Source organism: Mytilus galloprovincialis, chromosome 3 (genome assembly GCF_965363235.1).
Source record: "Mytilus galloprovincialis chromosome 3, xbMytGall1.hap1.1, whole genome shotgun sequence".
Lineage (NCBI taxonomy): Eukaryota > Metazoa > Mollusca > Bivalvia > Mytilida > Mytilidae > Mytilus > Mytilus galloprovincialis.
Genome location: NC_134840.1, coordinates 45,572,132 through 45,598,645, shown reverse-complemented (window position 1 = coordinate 45,598,645; position 26,514 = coordinate 45,572,132). Strand labels below are relative to the sequence as shown.

General features: G+C 31.5%; 1 protein-coding gene across 2 annotated transcripts in view; it reads right to left on the bottom strand.

Annotated features, from left to right (window-relative positions):
* LOC143068099 (uncharacterized) overlaps window positions 1-20,390 on the bottom strand; it is a 44,983-nt gene extending 24,593 nt beyond the window's left edge. The window contains exons 1-9 of one of the 2 annotated variants that reach the window (XM_076241869.1): window positions 20,269-20,390; window positions 16,778-16,834; window positions 13,366-13,450; window positions 9,712-9,785; window positions 8,529-8,633; window positions 6,878-6,961; window positions 6,233-6,337; window positions 5,491-5,661; window positions 859-4,824 (exon numbers count right to left, since the gene is read on the bottom strand). In XM_076241869.1, coding sequence (XP_076097984.1) covers window positions 859-4,824; window positions 5,491-5,661; window positions 6,233-6,337; window positions 6,878-6,961; window positions 8,529-8,633; window positions 9,712-9,785; window positions 13,366-13,450; window positions 16,778-16,834; window positions 20,269-20,274 — 4,653 coding nt within the window. In that variant the 5' untranslated portion in view covers window positions 20,275-20,390. The remainder of the gene's footprint in view (window positions 1-858; window positions 4,825-5,490; window positions 5,662-6,232; window positions 6,338-6,877; window positions 6,962-8,528; window positions 8,634-9,711; window positions 9,786-13,365; window positions 13,451-16,777; window positions 16,835-20,268) is intronic. The other variant, XM_076241870.1, reaches the window with a different exon arrangement.
* Between the last annotated feature and the right edge of the window lie 6,124 nt (window positions 20,391-26,514).

Genomic DNA, 26,514 nt, shown 5'->3' with positions numbered 1-26,514 from the left:
ACATTTTTGTTTTGAAATAGTTTGTTATATAGTGTGTCACTGTGTGTGCACAAGATTTATATCACAATTCAAATAAAAAGTTATATTTATTGAAAAAGAAAACAATTAAAGATATAGGTATTTCTCAATTTCTTAAACTCTGAATTGATGTTATTATAAAATATAAAGGAGTCAAACTTGAAATTTGTGTAGTCTGTTAGATGTTGTTTCTCTTGTTTACCCTGACCATGAGTTTGCTAAGGACAGTTTATATAAACAATTACAATTATAAATATGGAATAAAGGAAACAATGTACACAATTTATTTAGTTACACAGTAAATAATGGAAAATCCTAGTCAAATAGTTCAACTAAACCTCATAGGTACATGTAACCTTAACTTTCATTCTCTATCAGCAATTCATTTTCAATTTTTAATATTTTTAAGGATTGTACGTACTGGAAATTCATTTTTACTAACTAGTGGGATACCCAAAAATCATAAATTTTGTGAGTTTATGTCAACCACTAAATTAAATTTAAATGTTCAAAAAAGTATAAATTTTCTACAGGCTTGTGCAGACTTGGCACAACCAGAAATCAAGAATCCACATCTTTCCTCATCTAAATCATCTTGATATCATAAAAAAAAAAGAATCCCAAAGGACCCCTAATCTTGTTCTATAAATGTCAATCTCACCAAGAACATTTATATCCAATCACAATAAGAATCTATGTAACATTTGCATGCATGACTTAATCGTTCATGAATATGTACTATGAATACAAAACAGAAATTATACATTTTTGTACCATAAAATTTAAATGTATAACTATTTACATTTTTCCTTATTATTATTTTTTTAAACATAATTTTACCTGGCTTGTCTGTTTTACTTCATTTTCTTTTATTTCACTTAGTTTTTCCTCTATTTGTGCCTTTTCAGTCTGAATCTGAATTACTTTTTCCTCTACTTGTGCCTTTTCAGTCTGAATCTGATTCACTTTTTCCTCTGCTTGAGCTTTTTCGGTCTGAATCTGAACTACGTTTTCCTCTAATTGAGCTTTTTCAGCCTGAATCTGAAGTACTTTTTCCTCTACTTGTGCCTTTTCACTCTGAATCTGAATCATGTTTTCCTCTATTTGTGCTTTCTCAGTCTGAATCTGATTCACCTTTTCCTCTAATTGTGCCTTTTCAGTCTGAATCAGAATAAACTTTTCCTCTAATTGTGCTTTTTCAGTCTGAATCAGAATAAATTTTTCCTCCATTTGTGCTTTTTCTGTCTGAATCTGAAGTACTTTTTCTTCAAGAGAAGTACATTTATTCTGTAATTCTTCCATTTCTGTTTTCATTTCATTGTTTTCATGATTTACTTGATCAAGTTTGTCTTTCACTGATTGTATTTCACTAGAATATTGTTCACTAGTGGTGTCCTTTTCTTGCATCAATTGTTCACTTTGTACTTTTATTACCCTGGATTCATCTTCTTGTTGATCTATCACCCTTTTAAGATTCTCACATTCTTCATTTTTTATTTTATACTGTTCATTAATTTCCTGATATAGCTTTTCAGCTTCTAGCTTTTCATTGGTTAATTTCTCTAACTGAACCATGACATTGGCAACTTCCTGTTCAGTGGAAGATGAACCCTCTTTCAAGGATAACAGTTCTGATTGCAAATCCTCACACTGTTTTAAGTTTTGATTATTTTCTGCCTCTAATGAGGTTCTCTGAGCAACACTTTCATCAAATTTAGTTTTGATATTATTCAATTCCATTTCTAATTTTTCTATTGCAGATATTTTTTCGGACAATTCTTTTTCTAACAAATCTTTTTCTTTGACAACTGCAATCATTTCTTTCATAGCTTCTTCATTTTGGGAAGTGGAACTCTTAAGAACAGTTAATTCACTTTGTAAGAGTTCTTTGTCTTCTTCAAACTTTTTCAAGCTACTCTGAATATTTTTGTTTTCTTCTGACTGAGAATTTAAGTTCTGCTTCAAACCCTCATTTAAAACTTTGAGTTCTTGAATTTCAGTATCACAGTCATTAAGCTTATCATTTAATTGATCACAAGATGCTTTCAAATTTTGATTATCAGCAGACAACTTTTCAATATCCTGTTTGAAGAATGTCACTGTCTGGCCCCTTTCCTCTACTTCCTGTTTCAGTGACAGCATATCCTCAGACTTTTCATCTACAACCTTTTGCATTTGCTCTATTTGTGATTCACGTTCTTGAACGACACCATAAAACTGATTTCTCTCCTCTTTAAGTTTGTTAATTCTCAACTCAAATTGAGTTATTGTCTCATTTTGAGAGGACTCATTTCCAGACTTACAATTTGCTAATTGATTTGTTAAACTTTCAATGTCCTCCTTCAGTGAAGAGCTTTCATGTTCAAGATTTGCTTTTAATGTTTGCATATTTTTATTTTCCTCCATAAGGTTTTCTTTTTCTTCTACTAGGTTTTCTTTTTCTTTTACTAGGTTTTCTTTTTCTTCTGTGAATTTTTTGTACTTCTCATTTTCTTCATTAATTTCTTCTTTCATTTTTGATATTTCTAAATTGTGAACTTCCTGTAAATTGTTCAATTCTTTCTGTAAATTTTCAGTTTCATTTTTCACTTTCTTCTTATCCTCTACACTTAGTTCTAAATTTTGTTTCAGTTCATTGATGGTTTGATCTTTAGAAGCAAGCTCAGACTCAATAGAAGATTTCAAAGATAAAAGTTTTTCTTCAGTTTCATTTAATGTTTCTCTAAGTTTAGAAACAGCATTCCTTTCCTCCTCTAAATGTTTTTCAATATTTTCCTTCTCAATTTTCAATTCCTGTATTTTTTCCAATGAGTTTGAGAATTCTGTTGTGATTTTATCTTTATCTAACTGTATTTGTATCAAGGATTCATCTTTTTCCCCAAGTTTTAATGAAATTTCTTCTTTTTCTGAGTTAAATGTTTCAACTCTTAAAGCAAGATCAGATAATTCTGATTTCAATGTAGAATTTTCACTGGAGATCTTTTCCATTTCTTCTTGCAATGAGGATTTTGAACTCTGTTCATCAGATTCTAAATTAGATAAAGATTCTTCATACTTTCTCTTACTTTCAGACAAATTCTGAGACATACCTAGTAATTTTTCTTCAAGTTCTTGAGTATATGATTGTCTTTCATTTAATTTTGAATCAAGCTCATCTTTCATTTTACTGAGGTCTCCATTTTCATCCTTTAAACTTTGGATCTGACTTTTTAAATCTTCTATTTCTGTTTTGCTTGTTTCAACAGAATTCATCATTTCAGAAATTTGTTTTTCACTACCCTCAATATTAGATTTCAACACTGAAATTTCTTCTGCTTCATTTTGTTCCTTTTCCTGTGCAAGTTGCATAAGAACACCCAATGACTCCTTTTCTCTTTCCAGAGAATCTTTCTCAGAAGAGATCTTCTCTAATTGGTTTTTCAGTTCTTGAACTTCAAGAGAGTTATCTACCTTATCATCTAATTTATCCTCTGGTTTTAAAGCATCTTTTTCTGCTATTAGTTTTTCCTCCTGTTTTAAAGCATCTCTTTCTGCTATTAGTTTTTTTACCTGTTCCTTCACGTCAATCATTAACTGAATGACAGCACTATGCTCAGATTTGAAAACATCATCACTTAAATCCGTCTCGCCATCTTCTACAACCTCATCCTCTTTTAAGACTTCTTTAGGATCAAGGTCATTTTTCAGAAAGTTCAGATCTTCAATAATTGTTTTTTCACGTGCATCAAATTCATCAATTTCCTGAAGAATAGCCTCTTTTTCAGATTTTAACATCTCCATCATATTTTCCCATTCTCCTAATTGATCTTTCATTAATTGAACCTCATGTCTGAGCAATTCTTTTTCTTCTTGGAGCTCACTAACTGAGTAAGCTGCATGCTCTTTTTCTTTCTTCAGTTCTGCCTGGCAAACTTCTAATTTCTTCAGAAGATCTGCAGGACTGTTTGGACTATTTGACCTTGAAGAAGTGTTTGACCCTTTTGCAATATCAGACTTACTCCCATAGGGACTAGCTGCTTTGGATTTCCCTTGTTTCTGACCTTTTACAGATTTGTCAAGCTGATCTATCAACATTTTCTTAATCTGATCAAGTGCAACAAAGATATTAGCTTCTTGTATATTCTTATTCCTAGCATTGAGCTCTTCATTGATGTGCTGTATTTTTTGTTTAACTTTGTCAATTTCACTTTTTGCTGATGCTGCAGCACTGTCTTGATTTGCAAGTTCTAGTTTTAATTTTTCAATCATAGATTCAAGACTGTCATTAGACTTTACTAGCTTTTCTTTTTCATCCTCCAAGGCACCATATTCTTCAGAGAGTTTGTAATATTTTTCAGAAATTTCAAATTTTGAGTTTTCAAAGGAGTCTGCATGCTTTTTAAATTCCTCCAGCCTTTCTTGCATCATTTCTTTCATCTTTTCAGCATTTGTCTCTTGTGTAGATATAGTTTCTTTTAACCTTTCAATTTCTGATTGTAGAGTTTCCTTTTCTTCATTAGTGTTAACTTCTTTGTTTTCATCACTACTAACTGTATCAGATGATGATTTTACAAGTTCTATCTCTTTTTCATGAACTGTTTTCTCTTCTTGTAATTTTTCATTCAGAGATTTCAATTCCTGAATTTGACTTTTTGTTTCTTCCTTAAATTGTTCTTCATTTTGTAAGCTTTTTTCCATCTCTTGATTTTTCTCTTCTAATGTTTTCATGTTTTGTGTGAAATCTTCTACTTTCCTTTTTTCCTCATTTAGTTCAGACATGTATAAATCAACCTCTTGCTCTAATGATGCAACTCTTTTCTTATATTTCTGAAATATACAATATTAACTTAACAATGTATCTTTAAAAAACTGATAAAGATTCAATACAAGAGGCTGAGGCTCCCAGGAGTCGAAAGCACCAACTGGATTTTTTCCAAAAATAAATTAATCAAATATTTGTAAGTCTTGTATAATGTTTAATTTTAGTATCTTTTGTACATATATCAATGTTTAGTATGACGTCCATTATCACTGAACTAGTATACATTTTTGTTTTGGGCCAGCTGAAGCATGCATCTGGGTGTGGGAATTTCTAGCTGCATTGAAGACCCATTGGTGGTATTCGGCTGTTGTCTGCTCTTTGGTCATGTTGTTGTCACTTTGACACATTCCCCATTTTCACTCTCAATTTCATATAAAAATAATTACAAACTGCATGATAACAAATTAACATGACAACCCATTTTTATATAATCAAAATAATACTATAACTATAAATTCATTTTACTTTTGGCAGTATCATTTCTAATTGTTTGCAAAAATATTACTGTTTCAATAATAATTGAATTAATGGTTAAAACATATTCAACTTACAACTGAAAGTACGTATCCTTTTTGTGACTTTATTTTGTGGTTTCCTCATATCAAGTATAAATTATTGCAAAAAGACATGAAATTGCTGTGGATTGAACATATAAACAAATGATATTATACCTGTTGCTCTTCCAACGACTGTTCTAGATCTGCCAGTAATCTGTCTTTAGTTATTACTAGTTCCTGCACTTGTTGCTGTGTATCTGTTTCCTGCTGTTGTTTTATAGATTTCAACTTCTGCATCATCTGATCTCTGGCATCAGTTAACAGATGAATTTGCTCTTTCAAATGCTGTATTAATAAAAGATTGAAAGGGTTACTTTCATATTTAAAGAACCTCTAATTTGGAATTTTGCAATGTTATTAACTAATATCTTGAGAGCAAAAAATCAGTGGTATATATAAACCTTTGAGGTAACGATGTTAAAATTATTACTTCCCCCTATCCTTGTGTGAATATTTCATTGCAATCCCAAATAAGGTTCAACTCATTATATCAGACTTAATTCAGTTTGGTTCCAATTCTGCATGTTTAGTTCTAGTTATAATCCAGAAACTCCTTCCTGTACCAATTTAATAGTGTTGACTGTAACATCAAAATCAATAGAGATCTTTGTAACGTTATATCAGGTCAATTTAATGTTGCAATCTGATAACAAAAATTATATAGTGTAACAATGTCAGATAACTATCCGAAAATTACAAGATTGTTTGTTTACACTGACACCACTAGTTAAACCAAAAAGGTCTGCTCAAATTGTTTCTGTACAGAATTTTATCATTTTACTTTTAATATCAAAAACTATAAGATATTGTTGTCATTACAGCTTTTACTTTAATATTTCTAGTAAAAAGTTATTACCTCATTTTCTGCACTCATCTTGCCTTGTTCTTCCTGCATAAAGTGCAGAGAGGTTCCCAATGTCTCATCCTTCATCTTTAGGCATTCAATTTCCTCTTCTAGTGCCTTGAAAATAATTTACTATTACAATGGCTGAATATATATATATATATATATATATATATATATATATATATATATATGATACATATACAATTTTAAATTACTTTTGATTAAATAAAAATTGTACATTTTTAAACAGTGATGCAGTTGAATGTTTTAATGCTTCGAATGTTTTAATGCTTCCATTGAATAAACACGAGAATGAAACATTACATTGTTCAACACAGGAGCTTTTATATATGCATTGTATCCTTATGACAGATTTGTTAGGTCTTTCAGCCACTGACCAGACACCATGGAAAAACAATTATTTCTTTAATAATTGAGACACAAATAAGTTGTATTTCATATTGAATAGACATTCATATTTCTTGGGAGTTTTTTCTGGTTGTTTGTGTGTTTTTCAACATCTCCTTTGTTCATGTTTAAATTTTGTCTGTTTTTTTATTGTACTACTACTATCATGATTGTTTCCCACTATCCATTTATTTTTAAAGAAGGCTAGTAAACCTACAAAAAAATAAAATTACAAAGAAATATTACTTTTTTTGACTGACTGATGGAAGCAAGCTGTTTCTCTAGATTATCCTTTTGTTCTGTTAACTCTGTACAATGGGACTCTACATCCTGGAACAAAAAATGTTCATTAAGACTAACATATTACACTCTTTTTTTATTTACAATCAAAAGTATTAATAAAGCTTAATTAATGAAAGATACTTTAATGTCATGCATTTAAATACAACTTTTACAATATGATGTGATCAAGATCATACAGCTAGAATACATTAAAAGTTGACCTTTTTACATTCCACACAATTCCCTTTTCCTGAAGTATAGTTTTGGAAGTTAAAACCATGCTTCCTGTCCCAAGTTAGGAGCCTGTAATTCAGTGGTTGCCGTTTGTTTATGTGTTACATATTTGTTTTTCGTTCATTTTTTTTTTTTACATAAATAAGGCCGTAAGTTTTCTCGTTTGAATTGTTTTACATTGTCTTATTGGGGCCTTTTATAGCTGACTATGCGGTATGGGCTTTGTTCATTGTTGAAGGCCGTACGGTGACCTATAGTTGTTAATGTCTGTGTCATTTTGGTCTTTGTGGATAGTTGTCTCATTGGCAATCAAACCACATCTTCTTTTTTATATTTACTAAGTTACTGGGAAGTGCTTCCAGCATATAACTTGTGGGGAGGATATATCATGAACTACTCAATATATTGTCACTTTTAGGGAGAACATTCTTAAAATATGAAAGGCAGTTTCACAGTAAACTGAGCAAATGTTCAGACTTAATAAAGCATAATTTGATGAGTTGTGCTGAATATCATGTTACTCCAAGAAAACATTGTAATCTTGTTTAATTTCAGAAGAAAACGCAAAGTTCTGCCAAACATACTTGAAGTAAATGAACCTTAAGGTAGATGGGGTGTCTAAATTATGATCCATAGAATTTTTTGATAATTTGCTAAAATGTAGTTTATAACCTGCTTGTTTCAAAACATTAATTAAAAGAATGGGTCACCGGACTTATTTTCACACTACAGGTTGTGCAAAATTGTCAGATTTAGTATATTTTATGCATGGGAAACCCAATTTTCCTCATTAAAACGAAAACTACACCATAGAATTTTTAGATAAAATATGAGAAGATGGCTGCAATATTATTCTTTCAGATAAGAAAAAGAAAAATGGGGGTCATAGAACTCGTTTTCTTGCTACATAATAAAATGGGTAAATTCCTAACACATTCTATTGTAAAAATAACATAATCTGAATTATCTGCCCTTGCATTTGAGTTATCTCCCCTTATTTGGCAAAGTTGGAAAAAATTGAATCAAACAAAAGTATTCGGTTAATGGTAAAATACAACCATAAATATGATAAAACATTGCATTTTCTATATTATAATGAAAAATCTTACACATGAATTACCTACTTGTCTCAAAATTTGCACATTTTATCAAAGATATAGACCTTGTTTTCTGGTATTTCAAATCCAAGATAGAGGAAGACACCCTATATACTTTAAATGGTAATTTCTTGTTATATATATCTGCTGTAATATTACAACTATGGTTGACCATTTCATAAGATACCAAACATTCAGTTTATTTACAGATGAACTCATGTATAGTAATTTCAAAAATAACCAAATGAAATAGTAAATGAAAGTGAAAATATATATAAACAAACATGGAATTTCTGTATAGATAATTCTTGTGCTTGCTGCACTGTCTGGTAGGCAGTTAAAATATCTTCTTTTTCATCTTCAAGTTCTTTTATCTTTACTTCCAGATCCTACCAAAAAAAAAAAATAAAAAAATAGAAGTCTGTTTCTTTTCTGAAGTTATTTAAAAAAAAATGGCAACCTCATCATAAGTTATTTTGAAATTCTTTCATGTTTTATCATCTTCATGTTATTGTGTTTTTTAATCCTACAATCTAATTTTTTATTTACATATTTAAGGTATTCAACTTGTTTTTTTTTTCCATCAGTAAATTGCACAAAGTAAACATTTAGTTTTTAAGAATAGATGTAAATAAACAGCTGCGTCATGAGCACATGATACACTCATCACTTTTTCAATAAAGTTCAATAACTTCTCAATGTTATATTAGAAATTTATAAAAAAAAAAAAAAAACTAAAGGGAGGTTATTATTATTATATATTATATTGTCTGAAAACTGGAAAATCCTCCTTTTTGTAATGTATAAAACCCCATAAATTAGAAAGGAAAAGTCTAAAACTTATAAAAATCCAAAGGGAGCTCATGTCGATAAAAATAAACATTTCACCATAGTTTCTTGTAATTGATTAAATTGTTTTCAAGTTATTGTCTGAAAACTGGAAAATCCCCAATTTTTTAATGAATACAACCCCAAAATTCAGAAACGATAAATCAGAAATTTTATTAAAAACATAAGGGAGCTCACATCAATAGATATAAATAATTCACCAAAGTTTCATGCATAACCGTTAGAGTATTTTTGAGTCATATTCGACATTTGGCGACAGACAGACAGACAGACAGTCAAAGGTATACCATAATAGGTCCTGTAAACTGGTGTTTAAAAACTATGTAGGTAGTATGTTTGAAAACTTTCTATTTGGTGAAATATATAACAACTGTAATTCATTACAGTGGGGTAAGAAAAAAAGATAGAAAATATATTTTGCCATTTGCCATTTAATCTTTTATTGAAATAAAATTCAAAAGATAGCCCCAATTCAAATGAAGTTTTAATTCAAATCAATTTGCTGCTGTGTTTACAGTTGTAACTATCATTGATATTTTGACACATGATTTCAGCATACACAGATAACCATTGTTCCGTATTGGACTTTGAACAGATTAATTCCATCAGATTTTATACCTTCACAGAGTTGCCATCTCCAGCTGCCCCATCTGTTTTATTTGATTCCAAATCTTTCACTTTCTTTGTCAATTCTATTAATTAAAATCAAAAAGGTGATAAGATAGATTATCCATTTTTTAGAAGTCAGCAAATCATCTTTTAATCTTATTCAGAATGATAACTTGTTAATAAGATAGATTAAATGCATTTCTAGAGTTGAAAACAATAATTAAATAAAAAAAATTATTATCTTTTAATATATATAACATAAATCAAATAATAAACAAAAAAGCAACAAAATAATATTTCAAAAATTACATTGAGAGAACATCTTAATGAATTGTAATAAGCTTTTAGGAGGAATTGCCATGAAAACAAAATTAGTACTCTAAATTAAGCAACAGCAAACATGGCAAAGTCCATGTTTTGGAAAGTGAAACCCTAAAAATGATTCAGATCAAAAAACAAAATAAGAAGTGCATAATACATTATATGGTTAAAATTGAAATGTGTACTTTAGAGTGCAGATATCTTAATAACAAATCCAGTTTGTATGTAATCATAGTTATGCATTTAATCATAATAAAACTTTACTCATAACTTTTTTGAAAGTGATAAAACTACAATACCATTCAAGAGGACCAGCTCTCCCACACCCTACACCAAGGAAAATGTTGGAGTCACTCCGAAAAACTCCGATATTCCTCCCAAAATGTTGGGAGGAACTTAGGAGTAATCTCTCCCAAAATCGTGTATATGTTTTTTGTGATAGCGAGCTCACTCCCTTGACCGAGGAATTAATTGCCCTTTTCCTACTTTGATCTCTACCGGCACAACACTGATAGGGTAATTGGATTACCTGACAGGTAAAGGTTGATGTAATTAAGAATTATATTTCCGGTCTACTGTACCAGTTTAAATGTCAAACAGGAGTATAATTTTAATGTCTTTTTATACTAATTAAGTTTAATTTTTGTGGTAATTATCAGTTAAAATAATTTCATATTTCTTGCTTGCCAATCTAAAAATATCTTACCTAAATTTACTTGCTTTTAAAAAAAAAGGATTATAAAATATAGTGGAAAATTTGAAAAAACGCAATATTCTACTTCAAAGTTAAAGTCTTTATTTGAAAATTATGTGTCTCAAAGTTTTGTATATGCAAGTAAAAAGGAAAATTTATTCACCATTCGTTAGGCATAATAATAATGTAAGTCTACAGTATTTTCTTTTTAAGATTATCTAATTGCTTGAATGAATAAAAGATTTAAAAGCAAAATGTTGTTGTTAATTCTTTCAATTGCATTGAAGTTTTATAAAAAAATAAAAACTTTACTTAATTTTGACCTCAATGTTTTCACCAGTAAATTTATATTTTATTTCCGAAAATGACATACTTGTGTAAAAAAAAACAGAAACTTCCGCTAAATTAATGAGAGCAGTTTAAAGAAAATCATAAAAATTATGTGTCACAAAGTTTTGTATATGCAAGTAGAAAAGAAAATATTATTCACCATTCGTTATGGTTAATATTTACTGCATTTTCGTTTTCGATTTGTTGGCATTACTTTAGGATAATAATACATTTCGGTTACAACAGGAAAACTTACACAGCTGCATTAATCATGTTAATTTGTCTTTGTATAATATTTATTTTCGCACAATAAATGTGTGAATTCTGAACAGTGATCTTAAAAAGATTAAAAAGAAATTATTTGCCATGCGAAGACAATTCAGTTATCAACAGTTTGGGTTGAACTTGAACTTGACTTACTTAACAATGTTTAATGTTAAAAATAGTTAACATTGATTTTATCCACCGCACAAGATTTTTAATGGGTGGGAAATAATATCACGTAACAGTAAACTCAAGTGACCTTTCTGGACAACCGTGGGAAAATTCATTCAGGTTTTAAATTTGCAGAACGACATTTTTGTGCATTTGTTTTGAGGCTCTACAAGGTCCTTTTATAATTGATTAACCAGACTCTAAAATATAATTCTTTTCAGAATAAACGAGAACACATCTTCTTTAGCTATTTGATTTTTTATGTTTTATCAGTCAAAACAGGACGTAGACCTGAACATTAGTTATAAGTCCATGGTCAATAATATAAATTTATGGTTGATGAACACAGGCACTTGTTTCTGTCAATATTGGGTTTACTATCCATACCCAGGTATGCATAGTAAACCCCATATTGACAGAAACAAGTGCCTGTGTTGATGAAATATTGAAATTACGATGGAAATTGTCTGGGGGATCAATTGTGTTCATATGACAAAAATACGATAAAGAACTGCCAATTGTGGGCGATTAAGAAATTTTGAAAATGAAATGTTGACTAATTTAACTGGAATAGAATATAATGATGGGCAATTGAGGTTTTATAATAATTAAAGGATTAGTGACCTATCGAATGGCGATAAGCGGATTACTTATCATCATAACTTTTAACATCTCTTGTAAACGTTAAATGGCTGAGAGTCATAAACTTGTCAAAAACATGAAGACAAGTAAAATTATAGTAATTTAATGCGAAAATATTTTTACACTTTTCAAATTAAATGACTAAATTGATATAAAATACTTTTGTCAATTTGAAATCCATTTCAAAAATACGAAAATGACAAATGCTAGCAAAATCACTTGAAGTTATTCCCTATGTTCAACAGAGTTGTCACTTTACAGTTTCTTTTCGTAATTTAAATTATTCAAATCTGTATGAATGTACCGAGGTGGTGAAACATAATATTTTACATTGCTCAATAAATAGAGTTTTACTTGTTGATCTGATGAATAGATTGGACGATCGAGTTACCGTAAAAACAACATTTTTTTTAATAGCCAGTTGATTTTTAAATAATGAACAATTAATTCATGAATATTGCTTATTAATTAAGTCATAAAAGATTCTAATGGTGTCAAAAATTTTTTTGTTGAAAGAACACAATGTATGACCTGACCGGACTGTAATAGAAACACAAAATAACAAGTTTGTTCTTCATATTTTTTTTGTTTATAAAATTATTTCAAAGATAATGGCATGGGACAAAAACATAGAAGATATTAATTATCTTATTCTAATTGATAATTTCACATCTTTATCTGTTGTTATATATCAGTATGTATGGTCGGAGTATGTTTCTGTGTGTAAGAGAGAGTTGTTCCCCTTTTGCCTGTAATTTGTATTTTTATGTTTGTGACGTCATCTTTGTTTGATTAAAATGTAGAAATGGAAGCTGATGTGTTCTTATGTGTCCATATGTAATCACCTCCATTCATGCTACCAGAGCTATTCCCCTTGTCTATAATACTGTCAAAGGGAGGAAAACATTTGTTAAAACTTTAATACCATGATTTTAAAGCACACCTGTGCAATCAAGATAGATTAAATGTTCATAGATAAATTATCTGGCTAATCCAATTATGTTGTTACGAGTCGTTAATTTTTAGTACATCCGATGGGCAATAAACCAATTAATAGCCACGTGGTGTTGGGAGAGAATCTGGAGGAATTAGGGAGTGAAATCTGCGGTACTTGGTGTGGCTCCGAAAAACACGGAAATCAGAAAAAAACGATATCGAAGCAATCCGTTTGAATGGTACTGTATATACATTTAAATAACATCCACTTATTATTTTTTTGTTGTGCTTAATGCTTTATTTACCATCACATTTAGATCTTGTTTTCTGAAGCATTAGCATCTGTTTCTTAACAAACTTGATCATGTCTTCTCTTGACAAGCTGTCCAACTGTAAATATCAAATACATTGTAATGTCAAATAAATTAGAAAAGCATTTTTTTTATTATTATTATCAGACCCAAGTATGTGTACTTAAGTTTTTGTTTAATGAAATAAATATAACATAAAATTGCTCATGATTTCTATTTTAGATATCAAATCATCTGGTGTACTTAAACATGTAGAAATAACTGAACTGCCACAACATTTTCTGAGGTCTTACAATACATTAATGATTGATTTGATTTTTGGTCTTTTAAGCACCTCATTTAGGCTTTTTCATGGCGGTCTTGCATTTATTTTATGTGACATCATTAACATAGTCACTTTTAACTTGATATAACAATAGGCAATTCTGAAGAAAGCAAGAAAATTTGAAGTTATAATAGTGTTTTAATCACTGAAGTACTGATATCAAACAAACCACATGTTGATTTAAAAAAATAATAATCAACATGTGATAAGTCAGGTGATAAGAATTAAATATTAGAGAAAACAAAACAAACAAATACTTAATTCAGAAACTTTAGATTGATTGGTGTTTAATGACACTTTCAGCACTATTAGCTAGTTAGTGGTTGCCAGTTTTTTAAGGTGGAGGAATCTCGCTGGCATGGGAGTTTTCAATGAACTTAAACATGTTAGCCTCAAATCTATGTCCTTTCCGCAAATCTATGGCCTTTTTACATGTAGTATTGTGTCATAGACGTTCCAAATCTATGTCCTTTCCGCAAATCTTTGTCCTTTCCGCAAATCTATGGCCTTTTTAGTGTTGTGTCATAGACGTTACAAATCTATGTCCTTTATTGTCTCAAATCTATGTCCTGTATTGTCTCACATCTATTTCCTTTATTTACTCAAATCTATGGCCATTATTGGCTCAAATCTATGTCCTTTCATCAACGTAAGACATAGCAAAAGGTCATTAAGTATCTGACGTCAATGCATAACAGGAATGATGGAGGAGCAGGACACTATTCCAAATGAGGGATACACTATATCTAATAAGCGGAAAAAAGGTATTTCATAGGATTCAAATCCAGAAGCGTTTTTGGGGAGCAAAGAAAATTGTTGAAGAATTGAAACTGACGTTTTCCGACAGAATGGTAAAAAAGTTTTTGTCGCTTTACTTTTATGACAACAAATCTAAACGTAAAAACAAGAAATCTCAAAACTTAAATAGCAAATCATAGGAAATGTTTGGACAAAGGGCAACTGATTGATAAGCAAAAACCACATGACCATAGAAAATATGAAGCAATTTATGACTGTTGAAGAAGTACAATATTTCCTGTTGTAAGAGAAAACATAATTTAGATAAAGTGGTATGAATGTCAATGAAACAGAGATATGAATGAATTCAAAGACAAAATGAAGTACATTGATGTTGCAAACAAATATTCATTCTTTACTGTCTTTTTAGTAAAATAAATATGTGTAGTTTCATTCTTAAAGACGGCAAACAATAATAACACACGCATGTAAAGATTTTAACCACACACATGTAGAAATGACTTAATAAAACACAAATCATACAAGACCTTACTTTAATCAATATTATAAATATCAGCGAAATAGTTTAGCTGGATTTACTTAAACATATACTATACTTGAGCCATTGCACACACATGGAGAACACATACCAACTCAATATTGAATTATGGGAAATGACTTCATAAAACAAAAAACCAACTCCACAATTAAGTGTGTAGTGGATTTTTCAAATATGAGAGCTAGTGTGCAATAAAATTCATTTTTGGATAGCTGAAGATTAAAATAGCCTTCATATTGGGTTAATATTAACATCGAGATTATGTAATGTATACATGTAATATAGGCTGTTTTCTGTACAGTCAGAGCTCAGACATAAACAAGTCTATTTCTGTTTTTGACTTAAAGAAGTCAAAACATGTATTCTTTATAAAAATGTGTTTTCAATTTTAGACTTATCTAAGTCACAAAATGACAGACTTGTTTAGGTCTATTTATGTTGATGAAAAAACTTAACTTGACTTGGTGGCCAAACTACACCACCTTTGACAGTAAAAACCTGTCTGAGAGTTCACAAGGACTTGATCTATCTATATTTAATTATCTAATTGAACATCCTTACTAAACACAGATGTTTTACCTCATGTGGTTGCATTGTAAGGTTAATTAACATGATCCCCGATTTTTCAGACTCTCATTCATATTTTTCTTTAGAAGACAAGGCATTGGCTTTCAATGTTGTCATTATTTGATTTAGATGCATGACCTTTTTATAAGTATGCGTGGGTCTTGAAGTTGACCAATTTTGGTAACTTATCGACTTGTAGGAGTTGATATTTGCAACTTTTTGATTCTGGTCAATCATTTCTTGCTTAACAATATTTGACTTATTTAAGTCGTATTTTGTCTTGCATTAAAGGGAGACAAATCCTAAAACTTACAAATTTAGACATCTATAAGTCAAAAGCAGATTCAGACTTATTTATGTCTGAGCTCTGACTGACTGTCCGTATTTACATATCCATACCAAACATTGGTCCGGCAATTATTGCAATGTTTTTTTCCAACTTTTTGACACATGAACTTTGCAATTAAATTTTATGAAAAAATGAGGGGAAACACCCATTTTTTATTTGATCATTTGGAAGATATATGTCACCAGTTTCTAAAATGGTATCACTCAAAGGCATTGAAATTCTAGCTTGATTCAAATTTGGTCGGGATATGTGACATTTTCACCCCCTTTTTGCAATATTTTATGGTAAATAATTTTGTGGTTCAATTTTAATTTTGTTTTCAAACTGTGGAGTGCTACCTAAGGCCAAACTTATTAGACGGGCATAAATTTGTGCATGGCGAAACAAACTGGAAAAAAAATATTAAAACATTACACAGATTTGAGGCCTTATCTTTTTTAACGAACATAGATTTGCGAATGACGTCACGATTGGAAATTGGACACAGATTTGAAGCCAAATAATTTTTTCTGACATAGATTAGCGATTGGCGTCACAATGGGGCATAGATTTGAGAAACGGACACAGATTTGAGATCGTACACAGATCTGAGGTTTCAAAACAGAAAACTGAAATACTGATTCAAGTAAGATTAGAGTTGAACACATGAACCTGTCACATAAAACACTTGAACTCACAACATATGTGATGACAGGCTAGTGACACAGTAGTTGAACTACTAAGAACAATTGGCCAGAAACTTTACACAACATTGATTTAACAAAATCTTTTTCGTAGAAGCATCTGGACAAATTTATTATACTGTTACATGTAATTGACAAATGGTCACTTGAACACATAGCACCTTGTTTATTAATAAAGATTTTACCTTTGAACCTGCAGGACTTTTCCCAGCAGATGCTTGGCTGTCACCATCCTGCTGATCCTAGAAAAAATATTTATGAATTCAAAATTTCAAATATATAAAGAACACATAGTAAAATGTAGTTTTTCCACTGTGTTTTTGTTAGTATCCATCTGATCAGTTAAGCATTTGTCAACTGATTTTTATAGTTCAATCTTATGTTATACTGTTATACCACTGTCCCAGATTAGAGGAGGGTTGGGAACCTGCCATGTTCTGTATGAATGTGCCTGTCCCAAGTCAGGAGCCTGTAATTCAGTGGTTGTTGTTTGTTGATGTGTTATATATTTGTTTTTTGTTATTTTTTTAACATAAATTAGGCAGTTAGTTTTCTTGTTTGAATTGTTTTACATTAGTCATTTTAAGACCTTTTATAGCTGACTTTGTGATATGGGTGTTGCTCATTGTTGAAGTCTGTACAGTGACCTATAGTTGTTAATTTCTTGTGAAGAGTTGTCTCATTGGCAATCATACCACATCTTTTATCTCTTCAAATGACCAGTTTGCAATCCAGCATCCAACACCAGCAAAATAAATTATTACTAAAATTACCTTGTGTGCAGTTTTTAAAATTTTGTTACCAAATGAAAGTTTATATGGGGACAAAGTCCCCTATTACAGTCAGGGGTACTACTCGTACAAGTTATTTTTAATTATTTGAAGAATTAATATTAATATCTATACTATTAAACGAGAAGACCTCATTTTGTGTGTCGCGTCTCTTCCTTCCACAATAAATCAATCATCATGCCTCTGTGTCCTATAGGTAACATGCATAATCGCATTTGTCATCCATTCTTATGATTATTCAGATTAAGTTATTTTGGGAGAAAAACTACAAAAAAGGAGTCCGGATATGATTCCGTCATCAGACTAACTTTTAGTCATAGATAAGTCTTCCGGTTTGAAACATCACAAATACAACCAATCGTATGATAGATAACAAAAATGAAAAATAAATAAGCCAATCAGAGCGTTCTCATTATCATGGTGTTTAGATCGCAAGAACCACAACTATTATAATTATACCTCCTTATAGAGGACAATTATTTTTCGCGTTTATCTACATGTAAACTACATTGTACGTTCTACTTTAATATGTAGAGACTCTCTGTATTCTGTCAGGGACTTTCTATGTTAGTATAAAAAGTCCCTGATTCTGTCTACTGTTTTCTTTAAAATGTTTACTATTTAAGGGGTCATACCACTTGCATATATATTGAAATAAGTAAAACATGCTCAACTTCATCTAAAACTACCTCGACCAAAAACTTTAACCTGAAGCGGGACAGACGCGGACGAACGAACGGATGCACAGACAAAAAAACATAATGCTCATAAATGGGGCATACAAATTTATTGTTGAAAGGGAAAATAGTGATTTGGCGAAAATGAAAGTAAGTTAGAGATTCGAGGGAGGCAGGACCTATTTCGGAGTGTCGGGATCGGGTGTTTTTAAGCTCGGGATTTGGGGATTGATCCTTACAGGATCCGGGGATATATATTTTTCGATTTCGGGATTTCGGGATATGAATTTCTTTAAATTCTGCATCTCGGGATTTCATGGTTTTAAGCCCGGGATTTTGGGATCAGGAACCCTCTGACCACCCCTCAAATTCATTTATACATGATTCATATCCTAATATTGGCATGTTAGTTAATAAGGCTCTCAAAAGAAAAAGCACTGATAGATTGTCCTAGAAGCATATTTTATTAGACTAATAATGGTCTATATATAAGCAGTTACATTTATTTCATGTTTGAAACGGTGCAAATTTTAAATTTGATTTGACTTTTACCAAAAGAAGCATTGTAGCAAAGGAGAAGAATAATTGTGGTCTAAGGCCAGACACACGAATATAATTGAATTTAACAGAAAGGAAACAAATATCGGACTTTGGAAAAAGGGAGAGGGCTTTTGATACCTTTTATGAAATTCTCCATACATAATATCTTTTACAAAAAATCATCCTGCAATAGTTCACAAGCTGTATATGCTCGCGATTTCGCGGGTGTGTTCTAGTACTTACATGTATATAAGTAAACTTGTAGGCTACTTATACAAGTGAATTTTATTTACTTGTATAGGTAAAATAAATATTGGCTGAGTTATGTCCCTTAGACATTCAGATTTTTTACTTGTATAAGTAAAAAAGTCATCCTATCTTCTTTTATTGAATTCTTAAGATTTCTTTGCTCTTATATGATTTTAAGTTATCTGCCCTTTGCAGATGTCTTTACTAAGCATTAAAGTGCTATTTCATGGGCAATGAAAATCCCATTTGTCTGTTATCTTCAGAACACTGCTCATTTACAAGCTCCAAAGCAGCAATTTTTGAAGGCCTTGCGCAAATACTTAAGATCTTTACGCAATCAGTTTCTTTGTTGAATTAATGAGATGAATTAAATAGTATGAGCTAACCTGGGACAAATCATTAAAGCCCTGATTTTACATCTCAAAACTTGAGAATTTTTGTAGGATTGTAAGAAAAATTTACTTATACAAGTCAATTTTTGAGAAAATTAAAGGGAGATTATTTAAACATTATTAATTAACTTATATGTGTATATTTTATCTTACTTTATCAAGTATTAAAATAAAATAACTTGTACAAGTAGTACCCTTGACTGTATTACAGTAGAAAAATCAATTAAAAAAAAGGGAAAATTTTCATTGATCTAAGGAACTCAAAATCGTTTACTTTTTTTTTTGTCGCTTTTTTTTTATTCCTGCATTTGTGCAGAACGCAGAAATCTACTTCCTTCTTCTGGTCTCATAGTCGTGACACTTTGAGTAGTCTAGTAGAATATAGGAACTCAAGGTACACAATACCAATATTTCATTTTTAATAATTCTTTGTCTTTGATATGAATTAACGTTACCTGATGCATTGCGTTTCTTTGTTTACATTGAACATGACGTCATAACTTAAGTAACGTCAAGTAAAATCTCTAACAACAGAACCAAAATAGGAAACGTTATAGTATTTCTGTTTCTATTTATAGGTACAGCGCAGCACAACCACACTGACCATTTATAATTTCTACTTTTTCAAGGATTTTCTCAGCATTTAATTTTACGTAAAGGATTGATAGGTTTAGCGCGGAACACCCACACTGACCTAGTTGTTCCGTCAAAAAACCTTTATGATGACTTAAGATTAAAGATAAAAGTTGTTTCAGTTGAGTTAAAGACAGCAAATTTGAAGGTATACATGGTATAGCGCGGAACAGCCATATAAGGCTAGTGAAGATTTAAACATTTAGATTATCGTAGCATTTAATTCTGTGTAAAAGATTTATGTAAGGTTTAGCTTTTGGTAACACTTAGAGATTCTCTGCGTATGGACCATGGTCATAGAACACCTCTCATGTTTTGTGAGAAAACATGTTTGACGGAAAATAAGCTTATCCTAAATAGCTTTTTTGGTGATTATCAGAGCCTTCTAACTTACAGCCATGGTCTTAATGGACTGTTTAACACAATCAGTGTTTGTAAGCTTTTACATTTCAGCCAGACTTCAGTTTTGAGTTTTTTTGTGAATCCGGAAGTTGTTGCGTGGAAAATTTAGAAAATGACGTTCTAATACGGATAAAAAACGTATTGAAATCCGGAAATTTTACTAACATATTGTTTATAGAGTTTTGAGTGCTAAAATTTACAAGCATAGATAAAAAAAATTAGGGTTAGTTGCAAATACAAACGCATCAAAGATCAATGGAGTTATTAAAGTACTACATAGAACAATTTTAAAAATTTGCGCTAAAAATTAAAAAAAACTTCACGGTCTTTCGAGTTTTTCTTCTTTTTACAGTCTCTAGACTTAACCTTCAATTTTTAGACATCCACATGGTAAACAAAACTGTTACTGGGCTAACACAGAATATAGATTGTCAAGTAAAACATGTATGCACAATACGAAATATTGTGTGCATACGATTTCAAACAAAGTAAAAGCATATTCAATGGGATGGGCTCGCACCTTTAATTTGCACTGAGTGAACCTAGAATATACTATAGTCTATAGATGCAAAAAAAATTATGCCAACGCCAATGGAATCATTATATACCAAATTATGCTGCAATGGCAATGTCAATTGGAAAATTACACAGTTTAAATGTATAGGCTGGTTTATTTTATAATTATTGCTTCTTGAAAGGCTTTTTTTAGTTATAGTGTTTGTAGTCCAAGATTACTCGGACATCCAACAGCTGTTTTGCCAGACAAGCTGGGGCTGTTGAACGTCAGAGCTCATCCCATATCAATAAGTGGATATTTGCCCGTCCAAAATAGATGCGGTGTTTCATCACTTCTGGTGCAGAGTAATGATCTTAGAATTATATAAATCAGGTGTCAATTTGTTCATTTTTCATTTATCTCTTCATATATGTAAGTTTCATCTACCTGTCATCCTTTATTTTCTCATATTTAGACAGTTTTCACAGTGTAATCTTGGACTAAGTGTCTGCGACTCTGTTTTTTGGGACGAGTTGTCAAATTGGCATTCATATAGGCTTCGTGACCCGCATCTGGTTTTATATTAAAATGTCATCAGATCGGGTATGAAATGGGTAAATACTCCATGTACAGGGAAATTATTGGTAGGGATTTCCAAAAGTTGGTGAATATGTTTACCTAAAACTCCCTATAATTAAATTCCCCATAACCATGATAACACACAAAAAAAAAGTGATAACCATTAACCTTTCTTGTGAAAAAAATATTGTTTTACTTATTTTAAACAAATGAAAAGCTAAGGAAACAGTTTCTACAGAAGAATGATGTCAAAAAACATAATAAACTCTGTATTTATTAAGTATATTTAAATTTAACCACACCCCAAGGGTGACTGGGGTATAGAAATATGGTCACTTGGTCTTCTCCCGACCGGCAGTAAAACACTTGCCGAAGTGGGGCGTCCGTTTGGCTGTGCGGGATGTATCAAGTTTGCAGTCACGTTCAGTCAGAAGGGGGACGTTAAATCCGAGGCCTTGTGTAAAGAGAGTGCCACGCTCTTTGCACATTAAGAATCCTTGCAACAACTCTCTGAGGGGTACGTAGGTGGCCTGTTGCAAGGCAAAATTTCTGTCTCTATCCAATATACCCTCATTTTCCAGTGGCAGTCCAAATTTCCCAGACCATCATCCTCTATTATAACAACCTACTTATTGTGTTTATTGTTAACTTGTTCTCGTCCTGAATATGCATGAAATATTTGTCACTGGACCTTAAGCAACCAACAATCAATCAATCAATATTTAATCATGTTACCCATTGAATGATCATGATACATTTATTTATCATGCAATCAGCTAACTATTGTACAAATTTTAAAAAGGTATACAAAAAAATGTTTGCTGTATTTGAACATGTACTGTTACCCACTTCCATGTTGAGCAAGCAGTAATATGAATATTTCTTTCTGGGTAAAATTTTCATTTTGGGGTCCTCTATGCGCTCTGTGTTTCAACTATGTTGATTTCTTCGGATTAATCAAAACTATTATACAGACGCTTAAGTAGCAGAAGTCGATTGCACAAAAAACTTACGACTAAGATTGGTCTTAAGTCGTGAACTAATCAGTATTCTTACAATCAATCTTAGGCATAAGTTTTTTTGTGAAATCAACTCCAGGTGTAAATTGTTTCTTATATTCAAACAATGTACATTTATTGTATATACATTTTACATGTATATATAATACCACAATTAAAATACCAGAATGATAATTCATCAATATATATTACTCAATTTATTTCACTTGACTGGGCAGAGTTTTAACGGTTCGCTCATAACAAATCAGTCCATCTATAGATAGGTGTTTCAGGATAAACTCATCAATGAAGTGTCTAGTAATTATTTTGTAAATTCCTTTGATGACACTGATAGGTGATTAAAATTAGTTATAATTATAACGGCAGTCATCCTTATCACACACATCCTCAAATAGATTGTCCTTATGCAAATTAAAACATAAGCTCCGCCCGATCAGTGTTCTAGGATTCCCATTACCCGTTACCCGGGGTAAGTGGATTAGGACAACGGGTAAGTCATTTTTTAGCCTTTGTCACCCGGTGGTAAGTCAATTTTCAAGTTCGGGGAAGCCGAAAAACTCTTGAAATTTCCCGGTCTCTTCAATTTTCCCATATCTGCTTTTTATTTTTATTAAATCACGAGAAAAAACTTTGATAAAAGATCAAAGATTTTGTCGATGTCTATCGGCGCTTTTATTCAAGCACTCGTTTACTAGGTGTAATCAAGCGCAAAAGAGACCACATTCTTCTATCATTCTAAAAATCGGTCACGGTGTCGGTAAAATCGGAAAATCTGGATTGATAACTGGTGCTTAAATCGGGACATAAACGATTTTTTTTCTTGTCATCGGAGGAAAATAAACTTACAGTTGCATTTATTATAGCTCTTAATAAATGACATAGTAATAACTATAACATATTTGTCAAATTTAGTAAGAAATCGTTTTTTTTAAATTTTGTACAAAATTCAATCGTATCCGAATCCAGCTTTGTTCAGACAAACTTCACAACATATAATTTAAAGCATGTCATAAAAGTTTTTTGAGCGGCCCCCAGACCCCCGGCCATAAGGGCGGCGAGCTAAAGCTCGCCGCAGCGGACGGCGCTGTGCGCCGTCCGCATTGGTTGGCGGATTTAACTTTTAGATGTGGGTAAGTAATTTTTTTATTGATCTTACCCGTGGTAAGTCAAGGTGCCAAAAAAATCCTAGAACACTGCCGATCAGTTAAAATAACATTGGTAATATATTATAAGAGTTTAATTTATTGTAAATCAATCAGACGAATAAATATGACACTATGATTTACATCTGAAGCATGTTACATGTTAGCTGTACACTGTATGCTAATTCCTGAATATATCTTAATGGGTTTATTTTTGCCAGGGTGAAAAAAATTCTTAGGTGCCCTATTTAGATTGTTTTAAGTGCAAGAAAATGTTAAGCAAATATATGCCACAAAAAACCTTCATTTTTACCTATTAAAATCATATATATGTCAAAAAGTAGAACTTACAATTACAATGTATTTTAAAAGAACCTGCACTGTCAAGCTTAGAACAGGTAGACTACAGAGTTGAGAAAGAAACTAGGCCCAGATGCAGATCCAGCCATTTGAAAAAGGGGGGTTCCAACCATACATGTATGTTCCCATTCAAATGCATTAATTGTTTTAAAAAAGGTGGAGTTCCAAAAAATGTTGAAATCAGACCTTGTCAGAGGTTTATTTGAGATTTTTAGAAAATGACGCTATCAGCGACATGTTTCCGATACCATTGACCAGAACTTACGGAAGTTGATTATATTTCTCCGCCTTCCGCACTCGGTTTCATATTTACTATTTAACATACTATTAACTGGAATCTGCTTGTATAAAGCTACACTTGAACAAAGTGTTGTAGTCTGATGGGAATATATGCCACAAAAAAGCTTCATTTTTACCTATTAAAATCATATATATGTCAAAAAGTAGAACTTACAATTACAATGTATTTAAAAAGAACCTGCACTGTCAAGCTTAGAACAAGTAGACTACAGAGTTGAGAAAGAAACTAGGCCCAGATGCAGATCCAGCCATTTGAAAAAGGGGGGTTCCAACCATACATGTATGTTCCCATTCAAATGCATTAATTGTTTTAAAAAAGGTGGAGTTCCAAAAAATGTTGAAATCAGACCTTGTCAGACGTTTATTTGAGATTTTTAGAAAATGACGCTATCAGCGACATGTTTCCGATACCATTGACCAGAACTTACGGAAGTTGATTATATTTCTCTGCCTTCCGCACTCGGTTTCATATTTACTATTTAACATACTATTAACTGGAATCTGCTTGTATAAAGCTACACTTGAACAAAGTGTTGTAGTCGGATGGGAACCAGTTTACATACTTTATTTTATTTACCAAAAAAATATCTTGACCTGTCCATATGTTTTTTGTTATTAAATGATATTTGGAGCTATCCCTTTGTTATATTTTTCATATTTAATCTAGCTTTGATTTTTATTCACATGTCTTACAATTGTAAACAATCAGTATGTATAAACATGATAAATAGATCTGTTTTGATATAGTGTTGGACTTTTTCCACTCCAATGATCAGCAATCACTAGAAAATAATAGTTCTCCTAAATAATGTCAGCCTTTCTTGCCATTTCAACTTGACAATCATTAAAAAAAAGTAATAACCGGAATCATTGTGATATCCATTATCCAGATTTACGAAGATTTTAATAATGTGAAATTAGTAATACAGTTACACCCATACGGTGCGTATGAATCTTTGTTTACAAAGTTACAGCAGCAGAGTCTGTAAAAGAGGGACGAAAGATACCAGAGGGACAGTCAAACTCATAAATCGAAAAATAAACTGACAAAGCCATTGCTAAAAATGACAAACAGACAAACAATAGTACACATGACACAACATAGAAAACTAAAGAATAAGCAACACGAGCCCCACCAAAAACTAGGGGTAATCTCAGGTGCTCCAGAAGGATAAGCAGATCCTGCTCCACATGTGGCACACGTCGTGTTGCTTATGTGATAATAAATCCGGTAAATAGTCTAATTCAGTAGGTCACATTTATGAAAGGGAAGGGGATTGTAGTTACGACGTAAGGAACATATCCGATATCATTTGTGAAACAGCTATTCCATAACCGTCAACCAACTCGTGATGGCGCCCGTAAAATTTACGAAGGGAGGATTTCAACTTCACTATTTGGAACTCTTGGTTTAATAGCTTCCTGGTGAGCAGCAACCCTCTATCAAGAAAATCATGATCCTAAAAATATATAAATTTTGAAAGCGTAAAGATATTTTTGCATAAACATACTATAAATCTACCTGTCTTTATGTTTTGGACAAGTTTATGATCCCCAGGTAATTAACATTTCAACAGTTGTTAGAAGTTGTGATTACAACTAATCCACTTATCCCCATTGGATGGGTGACATTGGGAGAGATCCGTTTGTGCCAAAAATGCGTCCTTTTTTCTCCAATGCTACGTTTGTGCTACCTGTTTTAGAATTACATGGTATCATTTGCGCCAAAAATAAAACATACGATTGCACCAATTAGAAGAAAATTACTTCCCTCCTCCTTTATTGGGACTTGGAACCGGCAGTTAACACTGCAAATGTTTCTTTTTCTGAAACATACTTTCTCTTACTTCTTGACTGCATAGGTACTTCACAATTTCATGTACGTAATACCTTGTATCTATACAAATATTGTCCAAAAAGACAAAACACTGAAGGATGAAAGTCATAAAACAGTTCACAATAATTCCTGTGGAATGCTTATGCTCCATGACTGGTACGTTTTGCAGTAGATAAAGTTTCATCCCATACAGAACAGCGTACTGTGTCATCAATATATGTGACTAAAACACAATCAGCAAAAGCTTCTATTTACTTCTCTTTTTGGCATAACGTGTATTATATATTCAGCGAAGCAATAAGTTTTCTTCTCTCTCTGTTCATTGACTGTCTGAATGCATTTCAAGTCATTTCTCTCCAGATGCTCATCTTCATGGTGAAATATTTGGAAAATATGATACTTTTTAAGCCAAAATTAATAATAAATATTAATCATTAATATTAATGATAGACATGTGTACAGGTAAATTGGTGCAAATGAGTTTTGAATACTGGCGCAATTGATA